This window comes from Aphis gossypii, chromosome 1, assembly GCF_020184175.1.
Source record: "Aphis gossypii isolate Hap1 chromosome 1, ASM2018417v2, whole genome shotgun sequence".
Classification (NCBI taxonomy): Eukaryota; Metazoa; Arthropoda; class Insecta; order Hemiptera; family Aphididae; genus Aphis; species Aphis gossypii.
In genome coordinates, this window is record NC_065530.1 from 10,357,041 (window position 1) to 10,377,113 (window position 20,073).

At 28.1% G+C, this 20,073-nt stretch overlaps 2 protein-coding genes across 2 annotated transcripts; one reads left to right on the forward strand and one right to left on the reverse strand.

Moving 5' to 3' along the window:
- Nucleotides 1-115: 115 nt before the first annotated feature.
- On the forward strand, nt 116-19,608 carry LOC114127631 (nuclear protein localization protein 4 homolog). The gene is made up of 11 exons (XM_027991923.2): nt 116-303; nt 763-843; nt 1,064-1,425; nt 1,497-1,634; nt 1,699-1,822; nt 1,891-2,070; nt 2,200-2,337; nt 2,419-2,566; nt 2,971-3,131; nt 18,864-19,154; nt 19,227-19,608. The coding sequence occupies exons 1-11, from the start codon at nt 289-291 to the stop codon at nt 19,479-19,481; spliced, it is 1,893 nt and encodes a 630-aa protein (XP_027847724.1). The 5' UTR covers nt 116-288; the 3' UTR covers nt 19,482-19,608.
- Nucleotides 6,684-11,249, reverse strand: LOC114127632 (tripartite motif-containing protein 5). The gene is made up of 4 exons (XM_027991924.2): nt 10,248-11,249; nt 9,106-9,405; nt 8,887-9,036; nt 6,684-8,827 (listed from the first exon to the last, which is right to left on the reverse strand). Exons 2-4 carry the CDS (start codon nt 9,403-9,405, stop codon nt 7,649-7,651), a joined length of 1,629 nt encoding a protein of 542 aa, XP_027847725.1. The 5' UTR covers nt 10,248-11,249; the 3' UTR covers nt 6,684-7,648.
- Nucleotides 19,609-20,073: the final 465 nt, after the last annotated feature.

The window sequence follows — 20,073 nt, forward strand, 5'->3', positions numbered from 1 at the left end:
TTTGTGTTACATAAGTTACATTGTTGTCGTGATAAAACCATTAAAAATCATTTAAGAAAATAATCGAAAAGTTTAACGTAATTTCGATTTTAGACCCTGCACTGTACACGTAATCGTTAGTTGGTAGAATCGATAACACTTCTGATATCGACAATTTTCTTTGAATTTTCTCTTGTTTCTAAAAGAATTTTCGTTTTGTATTACGGGTTTCGAACTTTTACCCATTATTTCATAGTGAAGTCGATATAATTAAGTATTTAAGTGTTTAATAATAAATGCTGCAGAGAAATGGCAGGACAAATAGTAAGTACCTACTTAATTAATATCATCGAATTACATTTTTCTATTGTTATATAAATTAAAATTATACTTTTTTCATATAAAGGTGCTGTGTCATTGAGTGTTTACTTGTTTTTAAGTATTTTTTAAAAAAACGCCAATCGGGCTATTAATAATTTAAACTTTCTACTTGTCAAGTATTATTTAATTTAAATTATTCTTAAACTTTTAATTTTTCATATTTAAATTGTTTTTTTTTACTAAAATTTGTTTTTAGTGACAACTATTACAATTAAAAACTATTGTAGGTTATTCATTATTTAATTTATTGTTCAGATAATTTAATTCTTTTACTTCTTGATAAGTTTTTTTTTATATGTTAAATAATTGGGAATTTTAATGTCATTGTTAAACTAACCTTTACTTACTCCTAAAAGATTATTTTATAAATATATATTTATTGTTAAATTAATAATGTTTTAGGTATTACGTGTAGAATCTCCAGATGGAACAAAAAGAGTACAAGTGTCACCTACGGAAACAAATTATAATTTATTTGAAAAGGTAATTAAGTTTTCCTATGAAAATATTATTTATTTCTTTTATGCATATAATTTAAACTCTATATTTTGAAAATAATGAAATTTCTATAAGATACTTAAAATATGTTAAAAATTAAAATATATGTTTTAATTGAAGTTTTTATGAAACTTCAATAGGGTACTTTTCATAATAGCACTATTTAAAAATATTATTTTATTAATATATTTTTTTAATTTTACAGGTGTACAATGTTTTTTCTCTTACAAACTATGGTTTTACATTATTTAGTGATCGACACCGTAAAAATGAAATTAAATCATCTAGAAGTGTATATTTGAGCAGCTTAAATCTGAAACATGGAGATAAGATATACTTATGTCCACTAGATCCAGATAATATATGGGCAATTCCTGGCCCATCAAATGCAGATTCTGCTAATGGAAGTCGTTCTTCATCAGTTGTTTCTACACCAGGATCTACTGCGTCACTTCCATCAAATGGAAAGAAAAGTTCAGGATCAACAAGTCAAGTAGAAGAAGATGAAGTGGACAAACTACTTTGGAAATTAGATGGAAAAATTAAACGTCTTAAAGATAAAAAATAGTAAATAATATTATACATTTAAATTGTTATATTAATGTTTAATTAATAAAATGATCATGATAAACTTTTAGTTGCCGTCATGGAGATAATGGATGTTGTGTCCATTGTTCACCTTTAGAACCATACGATGAGGAATATTTAAAAACACAAAATATGAAGCATTTATCTTTTCATTCATACTTAAGAAAAATGACTGCTGGAATAGCAAAGTAATTTAACTATTTATTGGAAAATTATATAAATGATTCAATTAACTTAAATGTATACTTTTAGAGGGAAATTTTTACTATTAGAAAATATAAGTTGTAAGATAAAAGAAGGCTGTACTGGACATTTGCCATGGCCAAAAGGTATATGTTCAAAATGTCAACCATCAGCCATTACATTAAACAGACAGGTAAATAGAATAAATAAGTTGTTGATAACTATTTTATTAATTTATATAACTGTTTTTAATTTTAATAGACCTATAGGCATGTTGACAATGTCATGTTTGAAAACTCAGAGCTAGTGGAACGTTTTTTGAACTATTGGAGGATTACAGGACATCAACGTATTGGATTTTTGTATGGGCGACATGAAATACATCCTGATATACCACTTGGTATACGAGCTGTAGTTGCAGCAATCTATGAACCTCCTCAAGTAAATATTATATTCTTATTAATTGCATTCCTATTTTTTTTTATATGACATTTTGTTATTTATTTATTTATTTATTTTTTTGGTCAATTAATAATGACTGACGCTAATTGATAAGTACTGTTGTTTTAGGAAAGTTCAAGAGATCATGTTAAATTATTGCCTGATGAAAGACAAGATATAGTTAATGAATTGGCCAGATGCTTGGGTCTTACGTGTGTTGGTTGGATTTTTACCGATCTTTTGACTGAAGACATGCAAAATGGAACTGTATGAGTATTTATTTATGTATTTATAATTTTTATTTTTTATAATATAATTATAATTGCTTACATTTTTTAAATAACTTAGGTAAAATATGTTAGAAATATAAAAAGTCATTTTCTATCTGCTCAAGAATGTATAATGGCTGGATACTTTCAAAATTTACATCCAAATCCTTGTCGTTATGCATCTAATGGATATTTTGGTTCAAAATTTGTTACTGTCTGTGTTACAGGTATGTAAACAAAATTAATAATGTAATAATATCTTAAAAATAATTCAGGTTTTTAATTTTTTTTTTGTGTGTAATTCTATTATAACTTTTATGGCTATAATAAAATTGTTTTATACTTGAGTATACTATAATAGTTGTTGTCATATAATCTCCAAATACACAATTATATTTTAGTATTTATTATGAATACAAAATTAATATTTATTTAATAAAATATTTGTATTATCTTATTAAAAATAAAGTTGATCGTTTTTTAAAGATTTTTTCATAATTTCTAATAGTTAAAAATATAAATTTAATAAATTGTTTATGTAGCCAAATGGCTTAGTTCATATTTATGATAATTTTGATTAATAACTGATACAAATCATTTTATTTTTATTTATTTCTTATGATTTTTATAGGGGACGAAAAATGTCAAGTACACATGGAGGGCTATAGTGTATCTAATCAGTGTATGGCTTTAGTCAAAGATGATTGCTTGGTGCCAACCAAGGATGTACCCGAATTGGGGTTTGTTCGAGAATCTTCGGACAAACAATATGTGCCTGATGTCTACTATAAGGTATGTATAACAAAGTTCTATATATTTTTATTAATTATAATATTAACTATTTAAAACATTAGTGGATTATTAAATTTGAAAGATATTTTAATTAACTAAAATATACATAAAAATATTGTTTTTTTGAAGATTGATAGATTTATAATATTAATTAAATTATTAATTACTGAAATATTAAAGTGTATAAGTTGTAAATTAATTTATAAACTTTTTGAATTTCATAAAAATAATCTAGTACCAAATTTAATTTGGATGTTTCTATAGTCAATTTTATATTTATATGCTATACTTTTTCCCATATAGTAATTGACTCCGTCATTTTTTTTTTAGCTCTGTGGTTAATGACAATAGTAATATTTATTGTTTCTTTGACATATCCTTAAAATAAATAATCACAGACAGTCATGAATTTGGAATTTTTTTTAGGTGGACCCATAAATTTAATCATAAAAAATAATCCTATAAAATTTAAATTAAATATTCAAGAATAAAATTATTGTATTTGAAAACTTGGGCCTAGGCAAAAAACAAATCATGAGATAAATCATCTAATATTTTGATTATATTTAAACAAAAACAAAATCCTATATAAAATAAAACTGTTACGTATTTTCTTAAACTGAAAATTGGTTAAATAAAAAATAAATTGATGCTTTATAAAATAACTATATTGTATTGCACCCCTGTTTATTCTCTGTCTTATACATGTAACAGCACATATTACATACTGGATTTTTACTACAGTTCATTAATAATTAATATTATATGATTTTTAGAAGATAATAATATGGTACTTGTTTGTTATCACCATACCAGTACTCCACTTAAAATGTATCGCCCACAGACTTCTATACTAACTAGATAAGGAACTCGTATATTATTTGTATTATTAACATTGAAGCTCGCGTATCAGTTTCCGCCATTTTTTCGGTTGGCAAAACATTACATTTCCTGTACAATATGCATTGGAATAACATCGTTTTTAATGGTAAAATATAGAAATAAATGAAAAATGATTTCTATAAAATATTCTTAATTTTTTTTAAACAACAGGTTTAGGCATCATAAAATACAACACAACATAATTAATATTTACCATATAAAATACCATATAATGCCAACCGAAAAACCTGGCTTCAATTGAAAGCAAGAGTTCGCTATCTAGTTCAATATAGAAATCTGTGGTATTGCCTCACCACTCTTGTTTATTATCATCCTGTCATAAATAAAATAAACAATATAATAAATAAATTACGGATATTATTATTATCTAATGTTAGAAAAATAAATGTATTATAATATTATAAATAAAAAAAAAATATATATAATATTAAATATTTATTTTATCACAATCAGAATGAAGGCCAGAACTCAGGTATATCTTTAAGATAATTTCAAATGCATTTTGTTCACCAAGACATGTTTTCCACAGAAATTCTGCCAAATACGATTCCAGAAAATGTCTTCATTCCACAACCCTTTATATTTTCCCATTTAGCAGAACTTCACAATCTCTCATTATTTTGGGTATGTGCCTCTGTGTTTGGATCAACAAAATTATAACTATGATTAACAGCATTATGTTGGAATCTCTCTTGCTACAATTTTTTTTTAAGCTTTTCAAAACTCTGACAAAATTATATTACCTGATCTTATATATATTTTATTAAAGGTAACAATGTAGTTTTTCCATTTTCTAAAAAATATCAGTCATCACGAGTTAAATACAATAATTGTAGGAACAATAACGGCACACTATATGGCAGGGTAATAACAAACAAGTAACGACAATATTTATTGTAATCAAGCAGTTGTTTTCATATTTCAATTTTAAAATGAGATAGTACTGAGATCATTTTTTCAATTGCATACTAGTTTTTAAAAATAAATATATGAAAAAAGAACTGTTTGTGTATTAATTATGAATAATCTGTTATAAGAATTTAGTATGCAAATTTGTTATGCTACATGTATGACAAGCGCAATACATGTGATTAAAACTTCCTCTTCAATACAATACTTTTCTTTGAATTATTTAAAGTTGAAGTTTTACTTTTTGAATATTATAATCTTAATGGGGTACTTATTGGTTATCGCGACTACCTTTCTTTAAATAACATAGTTTTAAAAAATTATCAACCGTTGTTAGCAAAATTATGGGCATCGTTTTTTAACCTTGTGACCTACCTTAGGTAGTGTTGCATAGCAAATCGAGGAATATTTTCGTTTTAAATTTCTGAGTGAGTGGAAACACTGGCCACTAATTCTCTTTGAAAATTTTATTGGTTTATTTTATCTTTTATTATCTATATAAGTTAAAGTGCCGTCTTATCTTTAATTTAAACTTTCCATCATTTACCAACAAATGTCCCCAAGGTTAGTTATTTGTTTAGATAGTCGTGAAAAGTAATAAGTACCCTTAATTAATTTAGATTAATTAATTCATAACATTTAAAAAATTATACAATAATTAATAATTGTAGCATTTGTTTATGGATGATTAACACTAGGGTTTTATAACTTACTCCAATAAAAATTATACTATACTATATTCAATGGTATTATCGTAATAATTTTCCTTTAATATAAATAATAATATTAAGACATCCTATCTAGCCAACTCTTGTTGCTTACATTTTTTAACTCTTTGTTGGTTGCATAGCTGTCTAAAAGACTAGTAGCTCTATAATTTTGATTTTTAAATTATTCAAAGTGTAGTTTTGTTTTGTAATTCATAGTATCTTTTTTTTATATATACAGACAATTTTGATGTATAGATCTCTAACATAAATATTTTATAATATATTACTGAGAAGTTATTTTTCCATAAATACGTGTCATTGAGACCATGTGCGACTACTTTCATATTATAATTTCAATTTCAATTTATCAGAAAAATATTAATTTTTAGCTCATATTTATTGGTTTTGGAATGGTGCCAATGTAATTCCTATCTATTTCCTTTTGGCTTTTGAGATAAATAACATGTTACGTACACAATATTATGTTTTGAGTATCTTATCGATGGTTCACAGTTTGTATGGGAGATGTTGAGTCTTAGTTATTATTTTTTCGGTTATCTACTTGTAAAAATGTATGTTACTATAAAGTATAAATATTGTATTAATATACAAATTTATGATAAAAATAAAAATAAATATAGGTATTATGTATATTTCAATCAGATTTTACCTAGACAAATGACTGTGTGTGACTAACCAAATAATGTTTTTTAGTGCTCCCAACATTGTTACATAAAGTTAAATTCAATTTTAAAAATCTGATATTATGACAAATACTTTCTAATGTTTTGATTATAATTTCTAATAATTAATGAAAAATTTTTTAAGTGTTTAAATAATAATAATTATTTGATCTGTCGCATAATATAATATGATATTAAACTGCATATAGGATATTATTCTAAAAAAATTGATAAACAAATAATTACATACAATTTGTAGAACTGTATTTTTTATACTCTCAGAATTCAAATGAAAGATTTATCATACATATTATTCATGAATATTTTTATCAAATAAAAATAATTAATCCCATTGAAAAATATATTTATTTTTCATGACATACACTCGAAAAACGATTTACAATTAATTCATATACAAATATGTTATAATTTATTGTTCTGATATATTAACTTTACTCATCAACATATTAATATAATACATTCATATAATGTAACTCGGTTTACTTGTGGTTTACAATTATAAAATAAAACAAGCTTGTCTTGTGATGAAAAAAACATTTTAAAAAACAAAATCACGTCTGAGTAAAATCTAAAAATAATGTGAACATTGATTGTATACCTATTAAAAAAAAACATCCATGAGACCATATTTTTACTTAAATATAAATTTAACTAGTTTTTTCAATAATTTGACTATTTTCGATTAAAATAAAAAAATACTGTTTACTGTTGGAATATGTTAAATTATGAAATAAAATTCCCGGTATGTGTAGAAATTTGTGTACTTTTATTTTTTCATCAAATTATAAATGTAGATACTTAATCATTTTTTTTTTACCTCAAATTAACAATAATTAAATCAACTTTGATAGATCTATGTAAAGTAAAATGTAAAAACAGTATAGAAGTTGTAAAATATGGACATCAATGTTTATGTATCCCAAACACTATAAATAAAATATGTAATATTACTTCAGATTTTAAATATATAACTTATGCATATATTTGTAAGAAAAGGAGTATAATTAAGATACAATGGTACACATTTTGAAAAATAACATAAATAATTCACTGTGCACAACTTACATTTTTAAAACGCCATTATATTATTTGATAAATTTTAATATATGTGGGATATAGTTATCATTATTATTTAAAACTAATACATATGATAATATACTGTTTGGATTTCAAAATAAATTTATCGAAACCTTCGATAATGGATTACAAAAATACACATAAATGTTCACTTGCTTCTATAAACTACTCGATCGATTATTTAGTTTAAATTTACATTAAAAAGAAAGTTATATTAAACTTTACCACAACTAGATATGACAAATGTCTTGGACGGTTTGCCAGTTTGATCTCCAAACGAGGCCATTTTTTCAACGAGATCAATACCATCTACCACATGTCCAAAAATTGCTGTGAACCCACGCATTTCTTGTAGTATAATACGAAACTGTGATCCAACCATACCCATATTATCATGACGTTTTTGAGTGCGGCGCATTCCTACAGCTCCTCGGACTGCAGGAAATTTAGTGTCATCGGGCATGAAGTAACTTTCATCATATATAGATTTACCACCACGACCATTGTTTAATTCAAAATCACCAGTAATCACAGATTCTCCATCCCAACACTGAAATATTGAGCAGCCTTTATATGAACAACCATTTGTATCCCCCACGGTTAATACTTCAAAGTTCTTTGACATTTTTGGCGCCACATCTGGGCGAGTTTCAATAACTAAACGACCAAATGATGTCCCATTTACTTCAATATTGAAATAAAACATGGGAAAAGTATTAACATTACGTATTGAAGGTACACTATTCAAAATAGCTGGTGGTGGACTGCTTTGTGAAGTTATCAGTACGGGTTCATTTGATGAAATTGAAGATAGAGATGTTGTGTATTGAGTGGTAGATGAGTTTCCAGGAGAATTTTTCCCAAATTCTGGTCCATTTACAAGTTGTGTAACATGTTTAGGTAGTACATATCTTGTAAACAGTTGTGCTGTACAATAGTTAGCTAAGAAAAAAATATGAGTGTTTGGATTTGCCAAATCTGCAGACTTACATGATTCTAAAGCCATAGACTGTAATGAAGACAACGATTGTTTGATCATACCAAAATCTAACAAGTTAGTAGAAGATATAATATCTTCTAATTGGCCATGTGCAAATTGTTCAGAATATTTATTTTGTACTTTCTGTTTTACTTGTTCTAGCCGATTCAAATATAATTGTAAATCATATAAATCATCTGTACGTAAATTTGACGGTTTGATACTATTCAAAGCTTCATTGGTCTGCAGTAAATCATTTGTATTTTGAGTCCAACCACTATTTAGCTCAAGTTCAATTTGAGTTTTTAGCGTGTTACAGGCATCTAAAACCCTTAAGAGGAATTGGCGTTTGTGTCCAAATAAATTTTGAATTTCACTCATCAATTTAGCAATAGCTATAGTTTCAACTTGAACCTATAATATAAAAATGGGTTATAAATAAGTATAAAATGTAAATATCAAATAATACTTACTTCACTGATTAGATGGTCACGTGCATCATTATTTGATTTTATAGAATGTCCCATGTGATCGGATTGAGTTCCGCATGCTCGACATAACAGCTGTTGGCAATTATAACACCAAAATGAAAATGGCATTCCATGTGTATGACAATTTTCACCCTAAAAACAAATAAATAACAAAATGTTTTAACTTATCAAAGATTTTTTAAATCATTATTTATAACAAACCTTCCGTTCTTTATCAACAGATTTATTGACTTTAACATTTGCCAGGTGTCTAATTAGACTGAGAATAGACTTTTGTGTTCGCAAAGTCTCTGGAGATTGCTCATCTAATTCAGTTCGCTTCCAACAATTTATGCAATACACTTCCAAACCTTTGAGCATAGTGGTCTTAACACATTGCAAACAAAAACAGTGTTTACAACTAAGTTCTTTTGGCACAAATTCTGTTTCATTGAATTTCTGCTTGCAACAGCCACAGATTATAAGTTCTTCAAATTCAAAATCTTTTTTCGTATCCATCATCTATTAACAATAGACAGGGTCAAATTTCAATTAATCACTTCTTTATTCAGTTAAACAGTATATTATAATATAGTATCTGTTGAATAAGACTATCAGTACCATATGAATAATTAATTTTTAAACAAGCAATAGGGAAAAAAATGTAATAATATGCATACATCAAATACTTTTATTGTACTTTTATTAGAACTAAATACAAAATGGCTGTGTCCATTATTATGGAAATATTAATTTATTGAATTGTAGATATTTATGTTTGTTATTAAATAATTTAAATATTATACCAAATATTCTAGATATTGATATTTTTTTATAAAATTTAACAGAAATTGTATTTATTCACAAAGTATAATAATTAAATATTTGAAAAGCGTAAAAATGAACACTAAATTTTACGTTTAAGAATTTTTAACCTTGAAATTCATAATTTAGATTACAATAGTGAGAATTTTTTTTTCTAGTTTTTGACCAGATATAATGCATCTCATTTATCAGTTTTCACCAAGTACGACATAATAATATCAATGTATTATGTATGCGTATGCATAGTATTATATTATTATTCTGCACTCGGAGTGAGACGACGAAGGTCAAGGGTGGTCGATAATAATAATAATAACATTTAACTGGATTTAAATTAACCGTGCGACGTCGTCTCCAAGTGCGTTTTATTTTTTTATTTTTCGAAAAACCCGTGGTCCGACGGTTCCCCGGGATTACTAGACAAACCCCTCCACGAGCATTATATAATTTTTGACTAAACATTGAATATCATACGCATTATAAATATTATTATTATTAATAAATCTATCGGTAGGTACGCTAACACGAAAACAACTTACACTTTGGTGCAATGTAAACAGTATAAAACGGGCGGCCGAACGATCAGCGCCAGTGGTAATATTATTTTATAGATAAAATAGATAATAAATAAACTACGACGGCGGCGGTGTATAAAAATAATAATAATAATAATAATAATAATAAACAACAACGCGGTGTGCGTTGATAAGTGTACGGTGAGCGCGTAAAAATACTAATTACGAGTGTTACGCCTTGCGCACTTATCAATGGCGACGACGGAGACAAACGCGCGCGCGATGTGACCGACGGCGCACTTAATAAAATATTAATAAAAATAAAAAATAATAATAGTTATCACACGACGGTGGCGCGACAAGTGCGATAGAGTAAAAAAAAAAAAAAAAAAGTTATTCGATTATCGAATAATAACGTTTTTTTTTCGTTGTGTATCGGAACGACGGACACGACAAAACGACGGGAAGGCGACGGAGGGACGACGACGTTGAAGGCAGACGGCGACAACGTTCGAAACGATAATAACAATAATAATACGACGACGATTATACGATTTATTATTTCGTATATTATTATTATATTATATTATTTGGCGCGGCGACGACGGGGCCGTTTTTGTCGCTATCGTTGCACGAGTGAAACCGGGGCGGCGTCGTTGTCGGTGGCCCGTCATCGTTGATTTTCCGCTGTGCACAACAACAACAACAACGCGCGAACGGCGCTCGACGGTATCCGCACTGTCGCACGCGGTCGCCGTACCGTTCGGCGACGACCGACAATAACAATAACGACGACGACCACAACAACAACAACAACAACTACTGCTAAGACGGTATCGACGACAGCGGCCGCCGTGTTGCATGGCGATCGCTTCGGACGGTGCGTATACGACTGACGGTGTGTCGCGGCTGCGTCGGGCCCGGTGTTTGTGTCGATCCCTCTCCCGCGCGCGCGGGATTTTCGGAAGTACGCAGTTCGCTGGCGGCGCGGCCCGGCTCCGGGTTTCGGCGCTTTTTTTTTTTCCTGCTTCTTCTTCTTCTTTCCACGCCGCCGTGTTGTTGTTTTCCAACCCGGCGAGCCCTCCCCACCATCATCGCACCGCAGCGCCTTCTGTGCAGTGCATGAACCGTGCACGGTCTACCGTAACACTATTTGAGTTAACGCCGCCGCCGCCGCCGCCTCCCCCCTAATCAAACCGTAGTCCGGCCACCGGTTGTCGTTGTTGTTGTTATTGTTATTGTTGTTGTTGACGATAGTGTGGGTGGAGCGAATTATCGCCGGGTAGTGGGTGGAGGGGTCTAACGAAAATAATATTATCGCGTACACCTTTCCCCATCTTTGTTTTTTTATTTATCGCGTTACATAATAACAAAATATAACGTTATTCAAAACTTCAAACTGACACCGACTTCGGTGGCAGCTGCACCTTGCCGGCCGCCGAAAACGAATGCGATCTGTTTGTAACGATAATATTTTAATGATATCGTAAAATTAGAAGTGTTATTTATTACGTAGTAGAAATTTAAAATATTTCAATAACGTAATACTACTACCTATATATCACGTTATATTACGTTTGTTAATTATAGCTAGTGTTCGAAATGGCAACGAGACGATAATGTACTTATTACTCGTTGACCAATGACCGTTGTAAATATATATTTTATTTAGTTACTAATGTCATTTTTAAACTAAAATTTTCCTAAAAGAAAGATGTAATTTTAAGAATTACAATACCGTAAAAAACCGATGTGAGAACCAGGGACGGAGTGGCCCACCGGGCAACCGGGACACATTATATATATTTCTATTATTCGATAATTTTGTGATGCGTTTAATTTTTGGTTATAAATGTATAATGTTTAAGTCTAAATTAAAAGGATCATAAAAAAAAAAGGATATATGATAAGTTCAACTAATAGAGTTATTAATAACTTATTAGCATTCCATATTGCGTATTATTGAATATAATTCTTTAAATGACTTTTTTTAATAATGTTTGGTTATCATATTTTGATTTAATAGTACCTATACAGTTTTGGACTATATTATAATCTGTATAGTTTTTCGATTTTAAAATTTTCTTTTTTTTTTGGTTTATAATAATGAATAATTACAGTATTTTCTACCCTTAAACATCTAAAAAATAGATAGAAAAATTCAATAACAAACGATAATCTAGAAGCATTTTAATGGAACTAGATAATGATATTATATGTAATGAACTGGATACTGAAAGTAATCTGTGAAGTAATCAAGTAAATTATTATTGTAATTATACATTAATAAGTATAAGTTTTGTTTATACTAAATAAGAGGACATGTTAAACATTGTAAAAATAGTATTTGTTATTTTTTTGAAACTTTAAATCTTTAATTTGTAGATTATTTACAGCTAAAATCAAATAAAACTAATAACTTTTAGTTAAAAAATTTCAAAAGATCGGTGGCAAAAACATAATTACTAAAAAGTATATAAATATGTGTTCATCGTAAATTAATATATTAGTATAAGGACCTATAATATTATAATAGTTTACAGTGAAACTGAAAACATTATAAAAAGACATAGACATAATGTGTGATGATTGATCACTGATCAGTATAAGAATTTTTGAGCCACTCCGCCCCTGGTGAGAACACATATTATGTCGTATTGTACGTTTTTAAGACAGAGAAAACACATGCGGGTGTGGCAACCTCTTAAATGTTAAAGTACGATCAAGTAAACGGTAAACACTTTCAAAAATGCCGATGTTATTAACTTAGAAAAAATCATTAACTTCATAATACACTCATAATCGATTAATAGTTTTGTTTGTTGTTAGTATATTATATAGCTGTCCTTAATTTATTGTGGATGGAGTATTACTATAATGTACATATTTACACGATTAAGGAGTTTGTGTACACAAGCACAGTTTTTGTAATTTTGTGCAATTTTTATTGAAAACCTCGATCATATAATAACATTATTATCAATGAAAAACAATTATTTTAATAATAGTATTAAAATTTTAACAAATAAGGTTCTTAATTTTGTTTTATTTTTTTCGTTTTTTCTGATCAAAGTATAAACTACATAGATGTTAAAACCTTTTGAAGGTTATGATCAGTGTTTTTCTACTTAAACACATACTTCATTGTAAAATCAGTACATTTATTTCTCCACTCAAAATCATAAATATTAAACATATACCTATATTATAGATTCTGAACGGATCGATCAACTAATGCATCGTTCAATTTTACAATAATGTTGGGTTAAGTTAGGTTAGGTTAGGTTAGGTTTATAATATTTTTTATTTTTTGTTTAAAGGCACTTTTTTAATAGAAAAAAATCCTCCAATCGTCAATTTTGAGGGAAGTTTATGCCGTTTATGGTATTAATTGGATCTATATAGTTTGTAATTGTATGGTTTAAAAACAAAAAATTCTCAGTAGGTATATCTACTATATATAATTCAATCGGGAAAAACTTAAATAAAATACCTACAAACATTTATTAAAGTCATAATATTATTGTTATTGAAATTATTGTTTATTAACCTTGGTTACCAAAAAGTTAGACCCCGTCTCCACTAAAAATCGATTTCATCATAATATATTATTATGATTTTTCGTGGAATTCAATTGTATAACGCATTCATTTCAATTACCTATACAATGACGAAGTACTCTCGACACTTCGTGGTGTGCAGCAGAGCGCGGTTACCTACACACGACCGTTTTTTCTTTTAGTTTTTATTAATCGGAAGTTAAAATACAGTCGAGGAAAGACCCTATATACTGAATCGCTCACCCCTCGAAAACATCTTGCGCACGCCTATATGATGCAACGCAACGCAATAAAAATTATAATATCACTATAGTTTTAAACGCGGCGATTTCGAAGAATTTTAATAACGACTGTTGTAATAATAGTATAATATATATTTCTACTATGTACATATACGACGACGGTCGTTTCCGGACGAATACATACCGTCAAATTGTCGTAAAGTGTGTACACACGGTATTTCGTGTCTCGTCGATATGGCTGCATCGGCTCGGCCGCCGTTCGCAATTCACGGTCAAATATGTACCACCACCCGGCACAACAAACGCCGCCGTCCGCCCGTCAACGCTGCCGCCGCCGACCCGCCATTTTCTCAATCGGATCGACCCCTAAAAACCCACCCGCCGCCCGACCGTCGTTGCATCGCAGCACACGCGCACGCCGTCGTAGGTACTTCACTTTCCCATTTCACGCCGCCGCCGCGAATTCTCTCACTCCCACGCTTTTCGAGCGAAGCGACGCGACGCAATCCGACCTCCGTTTAGGCTGGTCCAGTGAGAGCGTTTGTGTTTCTGTTATTATTATTATTCGCCGGGTCCGGGGGTAGTAGGGGGGTTCGGGATGTTTGGGAAGCTCGCACCCGACCTTGGCCAGTGACGTCACCCGAGCGTTGTGTTTTTGTTTCACCCTCTTTTGCGCTCCCCCGATCAAAACACCAAACGATACGATATACATTTTTAAAATAACAATATTATTATTATTATTATTATTATATTTTTCCGCGTATCACGCACGACTACCGCACGTAGCCCACCCTTGTTTCGTAGGCTGCAATAACTCGCGTAGAATAGTGCGGTTTTTGAGTTTTCGTCCGCGTTTTCCACCTGCAATGGAACGACGTTCGTGACGATTGCCGAAGCCAGTTGTTGTAATATACATATATCATCAAGATAATAACATTTTTAATTTTATACTTAATACTGCAGATATGTATAATATGTTTCTGACGATTTAAAAAATCATATTTCGATTAACGTACTTCTTCGTTCACGTGTCCTACCGTCTGTCTGTCTACGCGTCTATTCGAAAGTTGGCCGTAGATTAAAATATATATTGTAATAAAAATCATTTTTTATTCGTTTTATTTCACCGGCGAGTTACATTACTGCTGCAAATAAGAGTATTAAAAATTTACGGTTCTTTATATTCTCATATACATACGTAAGTGCTCGATATTCGAGTATTGGACCCTTTGGTCGTTTTCACACAATACGCACATGTCGTTAGTCGTTATTGGTGTTTCGTTATATTGTCATGATGATTCGATACAAAAAAAAAACGACGTCCTTCGTCGATAATGTTTACTCTTTCCTTTCAGAAACTTTTATCTGCAGTGTTTACCGATTACCTTTTTTTCCGTGTCTGTCTGTTTGTATGTGTTCGATTTGAACATATATTTTAAAACTACAAGTCTTACCTATATATTTAAATTAACATTTGTGTTCCGTATTTCGTACATATTATTTATTTACACGTTCATATTACAAAACAGGTATAATATTTAATAACTCTATAATTCCTGGTGGAAAACATTCGTATACATCTCTCATTCTATAGGATATCATCTTTAATAAGTTTCTTATTATAGATATTCGATTTTCAAAATATATTTTTATCATAAAATAACATTCGAACAGTGTTAATCCTGTGCTCAGCAATACGTTAATAATAAATAGATAACTAAATAATTAAATCTTTAGTTTCTAAAAATCAAGAGCTTTTGTTTAAACGTCTCACGGAGACAAAGTTATAAATTAAAATAACACTTAATATTATTATCCATTAGTTTCCTAAATAGCTGATAATACCTTTTAAAATATATTTACTTACCTCTTGTTGTTGGTTTTTGAATCATTGTTTATGAATGTATGATTGTATCTAAGTATCTATTATTGTATAATATTCATGTAGACTTTATTATACATATGAACATATAAAGTATAAACATATTATTGATTAGTAATAAAATATTATTATATGCAGTTGAGTAACTTGAAGTACCTACATTTTTTTGTGGAGGCAAAAATTAAAAATATTTTTCTTTTACTATTGTTTTTAAATATGTAAATAGTAGAAGCGAAGAGAAGTTCTTCTAATTCTCATATAATAAATCCAGATAATTAGACATTATATCTCTTAGAATTATAAAATAAGTGAAAAAAATATTAATTTTACGTATCATATTACTTATAATTGTGTATATAATACTATAACATTAACTCTATACCTACGTGTACGCAATAAAAATATTTAAACCAACTAATATTTTTTATGAATATTTTAGCACATTTTATTATATTTTATATATTTTATGACATTTTTTATCAAAAGTTAATAAAATTTAATGTATTACTAATAGTAAAATAAATTACTTTAATAGCAATATACATTTATCATAAAATGTACTTATTCTGACCGTCTTCGCTTAGAAATATTTTTTGTATGTTATGAATAATTATTTATCGTTGAATTAAAATTTAATAATTATATATTACAGTCACTCCACAATGACTCTGTACACTCCATATTTTTGTGTACGCAAAGCAGTTATCTAATTTCCCCCCATTTTTATAGTAGATAATAACATGAAACGCACACAGGAAAATAATATTTTAGAATTACGCTTTTAATAAAATATAAACGTTTTGTAGTATAATGTACAATAATAAATTAGAGATTAGTGTTTAATATTTCGTACCAAAATTTACTATAGTACTACCTATTTCAAATAAACAAATTGTATCAAAACAGTTTCGTTTTAATAATTGACCAATTACTATCAAAAACCATAAAAAAGTATTAATATTTTTCATGACATTTTAACATTTGAGTTTCGAGTGACTAGACTCAACACAAATATATTTATATTTCAAATAATACATATAAAATATCTATTTAAATTATCTACAGCATAGTGAATGAAATTTTTTTATAGGATGTAAAAATAATTTTCAAATTATATTTTGATGCGCTTTATTTTGAAATTAAAATACCTTTGTTGGAGATCAATCGTTTTTTTTTATTTTTATTAATAATAAATACAATAAACAAATATGATAGGTTATAATTATATAAACTTAACTTTGGGACATTGATCCAAGAAGGTATATTCAGTGATAGAACCCTTTTGACGAGTTTCGTTAGACGAACAGACAGTGAATTTAATCTAAAAATTACATCCTAATGACCTAATGTACAATATATTTATTGAATTTTTATTGATATGCAATGTTTCTGCAAAGCCTGTGTTGGTACAAAAAATAATAATGAATAATGTGCAAAAAACCATTAGTTTTAAGGAAAATAAAATAAAACTATATTGTACAAAATTTAAATATAATAATTATGGTGATATTTTAAATTATCTGAAAAACATGTCAATTAATCTAAAAAAATGAAAAATACATTTATGACTTATTTTTTTAATTACTCGCATGTTTGTATTATTGTCATTTAATTATTAAATTGTTCATTAGAAATCAAAAGTCCTACAATGGTATGAGTTAACTATGTTTATTCATGTGAAACTTAGTGAATTCGAGGTATTATATTGTTTTAATTTATTATTATTTTTTACTATCGACTATTCCGGAAGGTTGATTTCGAAATTTCACATATTTTCTTTTCTATACCATATTATTGAGTACACTATTTTAAATTTGTGCTTTGTTAGGTACTTTTGTAATTTATTAAATCTACATAATTAATTATTAGTATCTCAAAAATGATATTCTATCGTTAATTTAATACAAAGAATTTTTTCCATGTGAGGCATTTATAAATTTAAAAAATAGATTTAACGCATATTTGATTGCATATTTTAATGTTTGCACATACTTCACCACATATTTTAACATAATATTCTAACTATTATTAATAATAAACTTTTTAATTTAATCTCTACGCCGTATTTCTACATACTCGGTACTTAATAGGTTTTTATTTTTTAGAAATATTAAATTTTATGACTATATTTTATAATATTAATTTTTAACTATAATAACAACAGATAATTTTTATTTTTTTAAATTATTTACTTGCATACTAATAAATTATTTAATATGACATATAAATCACCTATTCTTTTTCTTAATGTATTTTTTCAAATTCTTTATGAATTTCTACAATTATCGTCCTATTGTTTTTTACTAATCACCCAACGCTCAATATAAAAGTAAAAACATATATTTAACTATCATGTATCTGTAAAATCGGATATTATCGGATCGTAATTTTAGTTTGTAAAACCGAACGATGCATCTATTGATTTTAGAATAATGTAAGAACTTGATTAATTCTAAACTATTTTACTACCAATGCTAAATTTCTATATTTATTTACGTCGGTTGTCAGTTTAATGACTCTTGTTGTATAGTTGATAATAATATTAACAGTATATCCCCGCACAGAATCGTTTTTCCTAGGTTACCTATACGATGATAGTTTTATCATTAAATAATTAATTCAAATTTAATACATCCATTACCCTAACCCACTCATCGCCTAGTATACAGTAAAGCTGTACCCACTTACTTACCTTTTTTTAAAAATTATATTATTACACCTATGTATAAATAGTTTGTTTAACACCATAAATTACAACAAATTAGAAGTTTTAAAATTGTTAAAATTCCATAAGGCACACGATAAATAAGTTAAATACATAAAATAACACAATCAGTTTTAAAAATTTATTTTTATGTGTTGCTTACCTAAGTTATTTATTTATAATGTATACCTATAATAATTAAGTTTTTTTATAAACTCAATTAACATTTTAATTTTATTGTACTTTTTTTAGGAGAAAGACAGTTATGGCAATGAGGTGTCTAAATTAGCCCGTCCATTACCTGTGGAGTATTTGTTACTAGATGTACCAGCTTCAACGCCCTTAACTCCACTGAATACGTTCACATCAATTAAAGATATCACCAAATTCCCTGTTGAGAACAGATTAATCGATGGACATATTCAAGACTTTGATTCATTATGTAAATACCTAAGGCAATTCACTCCATCACAATTTTACGAGTCTATTTCCGATTTTCATTTTCTATTGTATATTGCTACAATGGATATGCTACCCATGAAAGTAATTTTTTTATAATATATATATTTCTTACTTTTCTTGTATATCTACTTAATTAAATAATTTATCTTTTAGGATTCCATGGCTCCACTATTAGAGGCAATTAAAACTAATGATAAACAAGCAGTGGTTGAATGGTCTAGATCAGACGTATGGGCAACACTCGAGCAATTGATCAGCAATACTTCTGATTCTGCTGTATCGGGGCATGTTGGTAATGGTTTTGCATCTGTTCAGACAGAATCGTGGACATGCATACATTGCACCTTTATGAATAATTCTGATCGGCAATCATGTGATATATGCAGATTGCCAAGGGATATCAACTAAACGTTGTATAGCAAACATGTATCTCATTCACAGTAAATATAATTATATATATACATATTTTTTTATGCATTGTTTATTATATTGAAAAAAGAACTAATTAATAACACAGGTAATATTATGTAATGAATTTTTGTTTTATTGTATAGAGCATAAAAAATGTAAGGCTATAAATATATAAAAAAAAAAAGGTGGACTACTCCGGTCAAAAAAAATTTCCAATTTTAATTAAGTTTTTTAATTTCAATAGAAATTTATAGTAATTTTTATCTTTATTGTACTGGTATTTTATTTTAATTGATTTTTGTTTATATAAAATTGAAAACAATAAAGTTTATACCAAAGTAAAAAACAAAAAATATGACTTTATTACTTACATTACTGAATATCATATTTTATGATTTCCTGATTTTCTCTTTTATCCAATATTATCATTATTGAAATAGAAATTAGAATACAACTCAAAATGTCTTGTTTGAAATGGTAATTGTACAAACTTTAACAAAATATGGATAAAATATAATTAGGTAATCTTGTAAAATATATTTAGATTTTCTTCAACAATTATCTCACTAAAAAAATATTTTATATTTTG

Excerpts from the sequence above, each read along its gene's own strand:
- LOC114127631 (XM_027991923.2), top strand. Across the intron at positions 1,426-1,496 it reads CGTCTTAAAGATAAAAAATA|TTGCCGTCATGGAGATAATG; the intron begins GTAAATAATATT and ends ATAAACTTTTAG. Across the intron at positions 2,567-2,970 it reads TGTTACTGTCTGTGTTACAG|GGGACGAAAAATGTCAAGTA; the intron begins GTATGTAAACAA and ends TGATTTTTATAG.
- LOC114127632 (XM_027991924.2), bottom strand. The coding sequence starts at position 9,405 with ATGATGGATACGAAAAAAGATTTTGAATTTGAAGAACTTATAATCTGT. Across the intron at positions 9,037-9,105 it reads CTGTTGATAAAGAACGGAAG|GGTGAAAATTGTCATACACA; the intron begins GTTTGTTATAAA and ends ATTTGTTTTTAG. Across the intron at positions 8,828-8,886 it reads GTGACCATCTAATCAGTGAA|GTTCAAGTTGAAACTATAGC; the intron begins GTAAGTATTATT and ends TTTATATTATAG.